General features: G+C 38.4%; 1 protein-coding gene across 5 annotated transcripts in view; it reads right to left on the reverse strand.

Moving 5' to 3' along the window:
* Positions 1–8,207, reverse strand: part of PKP4 (plakophilin 4) — a 259,298-nt gene that overhangs the window by 123,455 nt on the left and 127,636 nt on the right. For all 5 annotated transcript variants that reach the window (XM_010859008.1, XM_010859007.1, XM_010859009.1 and 2 more), the window contains exon 3: positions 2,781–2,893. In XM_010859008.1, the coding sequence (XP_010857310.1) occupies positions 2,781–2,893 (113 nt within the window). The remainder of the gene's footprint in view (positions 1–2,780; positions 2,894–8,207) is intronic.

Here is an 8,207-nt window from a genome sequence, read left to right on the forward strand (position 1 = left end):
TTCCTTGGAAGGAAAGTTATGACCAACCCAGACAGCATATTAAAAAGCAGAGATATTACTTTGCCAACAAAGGTCCGTCTAATCAAGGCTATGGTTTTTCCAGTGGTCATGTATGGATGTGAGAGTTGGACTGTGAAGAAAGCTGAGCACCGAAGAACTGATGCTTCTGAACTGTAGTGTTGGAGAAGACTCTTGAGAGTCCCTTGGACTGCAAGGAGATCCAACCAGTCCACCCTAAAGGAGACCAGTCCTGGGTATTCATTGGAAGGACTGATGCTGATGCTGAAACTCCAATACTTTGGCCACCTCACGTGAAGAGTTGATTCATTGGAAAAGACCCTGATGCTGGGAGGGACTGGGGGCAGGAGGAGAAGGGGACGCCAGAGGATGAGATTGCTGGATGGCATCACCGACTCAATGCACATGAGTTTGGGTGAACTCCAGGAGTTGGTGATGGATAGGGAGGCCTGATGTGCTGCGATTCACGGGGTCGCAAAGAGTCGGAGACAACTGAGCGACTGAACTGAACTGAACTGATTCACAGTTTATTTCCCATATCTATCCTGATTCTAAGTTTTTACTTTTCCAAATGATATAGTAAGCATTTGTATTTGTCTTCCTGTACATACCTGTCAGACTTTCTCCTATGATATTAAGTTCTTAGTTTTAAGTCCTACTCTCTGGCCTGCTGATTCTTCTCATGGTTGAGTTTTTTTTTTTACTTGAGTTTTTAAATATCTGATTGTGAGCTCATCTTTGGTGATGTTAGTTTCTCAGCTGGAGATTCTTAAACAATGCATATGGTTACATTTGGACTCTAAATTCACATGGGGTACAGGCCTGGGGTTGTCCAAGAGTGCATTTGAGGCCCATGGCTTATGTTTCTAAGTTCAAGTGTACCACCACGAGCACACAAGGCCTCACTCTTTGGTCCCTAAAGGAGTATTAAACCTAAGACTCTAGTGCTTTGCTGGGGGATTGACTATGCCCAGGCCTCCTGCACTGGCAGCTCAAATCCTCGTGACCCTGGCTTCTGGTTCTGTATTTCTAGAACCTGAGGATTTTCTTTGTTCCTTTACTATTTCTTCTAGTTATTGACCTATATTATTGAATATCAAGTATTTCTAGGAGCTTACTGAGAAACTTTTATGTTCATTTTTGTTGTCTAAATTGTCAGAATAAACATCTTAACTGAATTCTTTAAATATTGATTTAATTTTTCTAATAGTATAAATTATATTTGAAAAAAATCTGTTGGTTCATACTTTTTGGAAATGTTCAACACTACATTATTGAGCTTGTGAACTGCTCTTTTTTGTGCCGAAGATACAGATAACCTTAAAAAAAACTGGGTAAAATTAAAACAAATTTTTGTTTTGACAATTTTAACTTTCTTAATAAATTATCTAATTGAGTTATATGTTAGAAATTTTTGACTTATAATTTTATACCTTGCTTATAATTTCTCATCTTAAAAAAACTGATGTTTTTAAAATGTTCACATTATTTGATATCTTTGTTTAAAGTTTTCTTTATTTGCATGCTTCATGATGTACTAAACATACGTATGTGCATAACTGTTAAGGATCAAAGATGAAAAAATTCATGAGAATACAATTTATCTGTCTAGTAATTTTAAATGGATAGCAATCAGCTACAAACAGCATTCTACTCACCAAGTAGGATTTTTTGGCTATGAATAATAGGAGATACTGAGAAGTACAACAAATATGATGTTAGAAACAACTGAGAGACAAGTTACTACGGGCACACACCTACTTAGAAATAAACAAACTAAGCTTAAAAATGCAAGCAACAGAAGTATTGCATAGTAGGCTTTCTTGGAATATGTAAATACTAAGAAAGAAACCCACAGATTGGATAAACAGTGATTCACCAGTTGGAGTTGTGGCAGTAATTCATATTCTAATGATGTTTTAAAATAGCGTAACAAGTTATTTAAATATAAAACAATACTTGTGATTAAATGTTTTTTTGGTCCAGTAATAAACTCGTTTTGTGCTGATTTGAATATACAATTATTTCAAATAGTAATCATTTCATATAGTATTTTTACAGAGTTCTAGAAAACTCAAGGTAATTTGAAGGCATTTTTCAAAGCTAGCTAAATGCTATTACTTGGAAATACTTCTTAGTTAAAAAGGAAAAAAAACAAAAAACCAATATCAGGTTTCCAAAATCAATTAGCTTTACCAAATAATTAGCAATTAATTGTTAAAACCATTCATTAACTTTGTCTACATATAATAAATCAAATTTCTAAAGGCAGCTTAGTGGCTTTTGTTAGAGAATCGTACCAGTGCCGTATAAAACACTTCAAGTACAAAACCGAAGGATAATCAATATTGCAAGAGGTTTCTCAAAATTAGAATAAATTGACATTGGTGGTATCAATTTTAGGAAGACAAGTTAACAGTGACAACACTAAAAGCATCATCTGCTGCATCTAGGACAATTAATGTGGCCCGTGACTTGAAGGCGGTTAAGAAGATAAAGGCATTTAAAAAGAGCCATGGGTGTACACGTGTTCCCCATTCTGAACACCCCTCCCACCTCCCTCCCCATACCATCCCTCTGGGTCATCCCAGTGCACCAGCCCTGAGTACGTGTACACCCACGGAAGATTCATGTTGATGTATGACAAAACCAATACAATATTGTAAGGTAATTAGCCTCCAATTAAAATAAATAAATTTCTATTAAAAAAAAATAAGCTTGCAAAAAAAAAAAAAAAAAAGATAGAGCCATTGGCCCTGTACCTGGTGCTGGCGATGCTTGGTGATTCTGCTCCCAGCCTACATCTTTCTAGCTGACTGGCAACAATCTGCCTTTCCACCTCCAGTTCTCGGGTGAGTCGCTGAAACTGAAGCTCCTGTGATTCAAGGAAATAAAAGGAACATAAAGCACCGGGTTGCTCAGGCAGATACATGAACTCATGTATGTCACAAGAAACACAGGAACATGCCCAAACATAACACTATAGTGCGGTCTTACGAGAGCAGGGTTTTGGATGGAATTGTGGGCCTAAACAACCTACTGACTTGAACTCTTACAAACAAACTTAAAGGCACTAGAATTTCAATCTGTTTGAACTGAAATTACGTAAATCCTTATTTGGCCTTTTTTTCCTTTGGTTCTAATTGAGGTCTTCAAATAGTACTTATGCCACAGGGATGTAATGTAAGGGTTGCAGAGTCCTTACATTAGAGGCACACCAACCAATATAAATAATCTCCTCATCCTCAACAGCTAATATTTTCATCTCTCATATTGTATGTTAGCTCAGCATTAAAAAAAGTAAATTCCTGTGATGAGACTCGCTTGACAGTATTAGATACAAAACCATTCAATTGTTAAGAAAAAAAAAAACATTACAATACCACAAAAAAGTCTGTTATATTTATCTATAATACAAACACATTTTTCCTACTGTCACAAATGCATTCATGTGTCACTGTATGAAGGGACAAGAGAAAAAATAATGAACAAGTCTGAGTCATAATATAGAACTTAAAATTGTATTAAAAAGATGGAAGATTGTCTATAGAAATTATATTTTTCATACTATGATGCATCACGAAGGCAAGTATTCTATTCTAAGAGAAATCTTTTAACATTATTTGTACTTATCTCATTGTTATCTTAACAGGATTTTAATATATAGAAAGCAGGCCATGCTATAAACTATCTATAAATCATGTACGCTCTAAAGGCTTTAGGCCACAAATAACATCTCCAATAACACCTCAAGCTCCCCTGTGCCATATTAACTCCTTACAAGTCTACTCAAAGCAAATGCTGAACTGTAAGTGGTTTAATTGGACGCTGGCTACTGGTTCAAAACACCAGGGAGATGCACCTTAAGCAAAGGAACTAATCAGACATAAAACTACCTTAGTTCTGTTAATAATAATATTATTGACAACATACTATCTATGACAGTAAAATACAATTCGATTGGAAAGTGAATTAACTCCCTGTGAGATTAGGCAAAGGTAAAACTACTTGGCAGCACTGGCTGAGCAAATTCTACCAACTATTCTTAGAATCATTCTTAAGAAAACAGTCCGTGAACTCTTATTGCTTTCTGATATCGACATTTCTTTCCTAAGGAGCCCAGTTGGTGTGGGAGAATATACAGCAGTAGTAACAGTTGTTACACTGAAGAACTATACACAGAACTATACAAAAAAGATCTTCATGACCCAGATAATCACGATGGTGTGATCCCTCAGCTACAGCCAGACATCCTGGAATGTGAAGTCAAGTGGGCCTTAGGAAGCATCACTACGAACAAAGCTAGTGGAGGTGATGGAATGCCAGTTAAGCTATTTCAAATCCTAAAAGATGATGCTGTGAAAGTGCTTCAATCAATATGCCAGCAAATCTGGAAAACTCAGCAGTGGCCACAGGACTGGAAAAGGTCTGTTTTCATTCTAATCCCAAAGAAAGGCAATGCCAAAGAATGCTCAAACTATCGCACAATTGCACTCATCTCACACGCTAGTAAAGTAATGCTCAAAATTCTTCAAGCCAGGCTTCAGCAATAAGTGAACCATGAACTTTCAGATGTTCAAGCTGGTTTTAGCAAAGGCAGAGGAACCAGAGATCAAATTGCCAACATCCGCTGGATCATCAAAAAAGCAAAAGAGTTCTAGAAAAACATCTATTTCTGCTTTACTGACTTATCAAAACCTTTGACTGAGTGGATTACAACAAATTGTGGAATATTTTGAAAGAGATGGGAATACCAGACCACCTGACCTGCCTCTTGAATAACCTGTATGCAGGTCAGGAAGTTAACAGTTAGAACTGGACATGGAACAACAAACTGGTTCCAAATAAGAAAAGAAGTACGTCAAGGCTGTATATTGTCACCCTGCTTATTTAACTTATATGCAGAGTACATCATGAGAAATGCTGGGCTGGATGAAGCACAAGCTGGAATCAAGATTGCCAGGAGAAATATCAATAACTTCAGATACGTAGATAACACCACCCTTATGGCAGACAGTGAAGAAGAACTAAAGAGCCTCTTGATGAAAGTGAAAGAGGAGAGTGAAAAAGTTGGCTTAAGGCTCAACATTCAGAAAACGAAGATCATGGCACCCGGTCCCATCACTTCATGGCAAATAGATGAGGAAACAATGGAAACAGTGAGAAACTTTGTTTTTTGGGGCTCCAAAATCACTGCAGATGGTGATTGCAGCCATGAAATTAAAAGACGCTTACTCCTTGGAAGGAAAGTTATGACCACCTCAGACAGCATATTAAAAAGCAGAGATGTTTCTTTGCCAACAAAGGTCCGTCTAATCAAGGCTATGGCTTTTCCAGTGGCCATGTATGGATGTGAGAGTTGGACTGTAAAGAAAGCTGAGCGCCGAAGAATTGATGCTTTTGAACTGTGGTGTTGGAAAAGACTCTTGAGAGTCCCTCGGACTGCAAGGAGATCCAACCAGTCCATCCTACAGGAGATCAGTCCTGGGTATTCATTGGAAGGACTGATGTTGAAGCTGAAACTCTAATACTTTGGCCATCTCATGAGAAGAGTTGACTCATTGGAAAAGACCCTGATGCTGGGGATGATTGAGGGCAGGAGGAGAAGGGGACAACAGAGGATGAGAAGGTTGGATGGCATCACCAACTCAATGGACATGAGTTTGGTTAAACTCCAGGAGTTGGTGATGGACAGGGAGGCCTGGCGTGCTGCAGTCCATGGGGTTGCAAAGAGTCAGACATGATTGAGTGACTGAACTGAACTGTTGGCCCAACAATGCTGTAAAATGGGATCATAATGGGTAAGGGGGACACTGCCTACCTCTACTTAACAATTCCTAGATCACAGGCTTCTGATCAATGTTCAGCCATAAAACACCAGATCGATAATAATTGCATAATATTCAGTTCCAGGCTAAGATGACTGATTTTAAGGACAAATACTATTACGTTTACTTCACAGTCTTTGTCCTTAAACAGCATCATAGCTTTTGTGATACACTTCCATTCTTTCAATTATTTTGTGTGTGGGTATGCTCAGTTGCTCAGCCATGTCTGACTCCCTGTGACCCCAAGGACTATAGGACCTAACTCTGTGTGACTCCATGGACTATAGCCTGACAGGTTCCTCTGTCCATGGTATTTTCCAGGCAAGAATACTGGAGTGGGTTGCCATTTTCTTCTCCAGGGGATTTTCCTGATCCAGGAATCAAATATGACTCTCATGCACTGGCAGTTGGATTCTATACCATTGCAGATTGTTTACTATACACCTCTTTTCCTGGAAGATGCTGCTTATACCAAGCTGGGCCACGCAAGGACCATCCGTGCATCTCAAAATATCCCCCAACACATTATATAACTTTTGAGTTCTTAGTTCAGTGGCTACTAAGGATTGAGGACTGGAGGGTTTCATTTTGGGATGGCCAAAAGTTACCAGGATAGGATTAAGGTATGTTTTATACTAGAACAGTAGAAAAATTTCCATTCGTAGAAAAAAAAATCTATTTTAGTAGTTTTTTGTTTTTTTTTTTAATTATGTCTATAGCTGCCTATGGTCTTTTGAGCATCCTTTCAAGGAAATATTTGGGAAATTTCCTGCTTGAAGGCAGACAATGGAACTTAATGTCCCATAATTCCTTCCCTCCGAAGCAGATACAGGCAACTTCAGCTCTGCCGAGAAGGTACCAGACTGTGACCAGGATGCTGAAACCAAGATGTTGACATCAGAAAACACGAAGCTCGTTTCCTCTCTTCCTTTCACCTTCTTGCTACACTTCCTGTGGTAGAAATCGAGGCCAAGTTTCTAACATGGAAATAACCTCCACACAAACTGTGTTTATACTTGATGGCAGTGCCAGTGTTTCCTTGATTTGGACACTATTTCTGAGAGCTCAGTCTCAAAGTTTGTTCTCCAGTCCTGGCAACAAACATGGGAATTCACGAATAACCACTAATAAGTATTTTCCCCCTGCATAATTAGCCATGTTAGTCTCTTTTTATTGCAACTAGAAACTCTGACTGAAAGACCTCTAGAAATCATTTACAGTTGTCAAGTTATGAGAAGAGCCTCAGTACCCATGATGCAGCTGATTTTTTTTAGAAGTTGGGCAATTCCTTTAACACTCATTTGGACTGAGTAAAGTCCACATTGTATCCCTCCTAGCTGCAGAGTCTATAATATTGAACATCACTGGCTACTTTTATTAAACCCATTTCACCCATTATTTGCCCACCCTTCTCACAAGTAGAACATAGTTAAAGCCTCCACAGCAGACTCTCAGGAAGCTGTAAAGCATGGAATCTATTCAGGTTACCTAACACTTGTGAACATTTACAAGCAAAATATATGTACGCTTTGTTGTAAAATTATTAATATTACACTAATTCCAAAGAATATAAGTTGAACTCCCACATGTGACTGCCATCAAGATGAATGAGTATGATATAAACATTTGACAATTTTGTCTCCACTGGATTCTTAAGATTGATTGACAAGGAAGACAGTATTACATAGTCATATAAAAACACCTCTAATGATTTCCAAAATAATACTCATCAAGAGGATTATGCTGTGATACCATCCCTAAATTTTAATTTTTTTTAATCCTCTCAACATAATGTGTGAAATCTGACCCTTACCACTGTCTCCAAAACTGGGCATCTAAATTATGGGAGGATCCTTAGAGAAGAGCAAGGCAATAATGTTAAAATCTTCTGCCAGTGATTTAGTACATCACAACTTCCCCTTAAATTCTGTTAAACAAGACCATAATCAAGGTTAGAAAGAAAGTCAAGGCTACTGACATGCTATAAAAATGGAGTCAGTTCACATGTGTTTGGAAGCTTTTGTTTATATTTACTTCATCTCTCTCAGGTAAGTATATCAAAAATCATTCTCTGAGAGTCAAGCGGACAGAAGAAAACATAAAGATTCACTTTCATGATCTTGTATGGTAGACAGAAATGTGTGGCTGAGGAGGCCCAAGGAAAGACTCGCTGCCTCAGAGGTCATGCCTTCAGGGGTCCCTCAGCGGAAGAGAGCCTTCGTGACCCAGGAAGTTATATCCTTCTGGGCAGGCTGCGTGCAGCACTGACTGAGATGAGAAGAGAAAAGCCAGGTTAAGACATGCTTTAGACTCTGCCATCAGCTTAACTTCCTGGCATAGTATGTGGACGCCCCTGACCCC

This window comes from Bison bison, unplaced genomic scaffold (genome assembly GCF_000754665.1).
Source record: "Bison bison bison isolate TAMUID 2011002044 unplaced genomic scaffold, Bison_UMD1.0 scf7180017864452, whole genome shotgun sequence".
Lineage (NCBI taxonomy): Eukaryota > Metazoa > Chordata > Mammalia > Artiodactyla > Bovidae > Bison > Bison bison.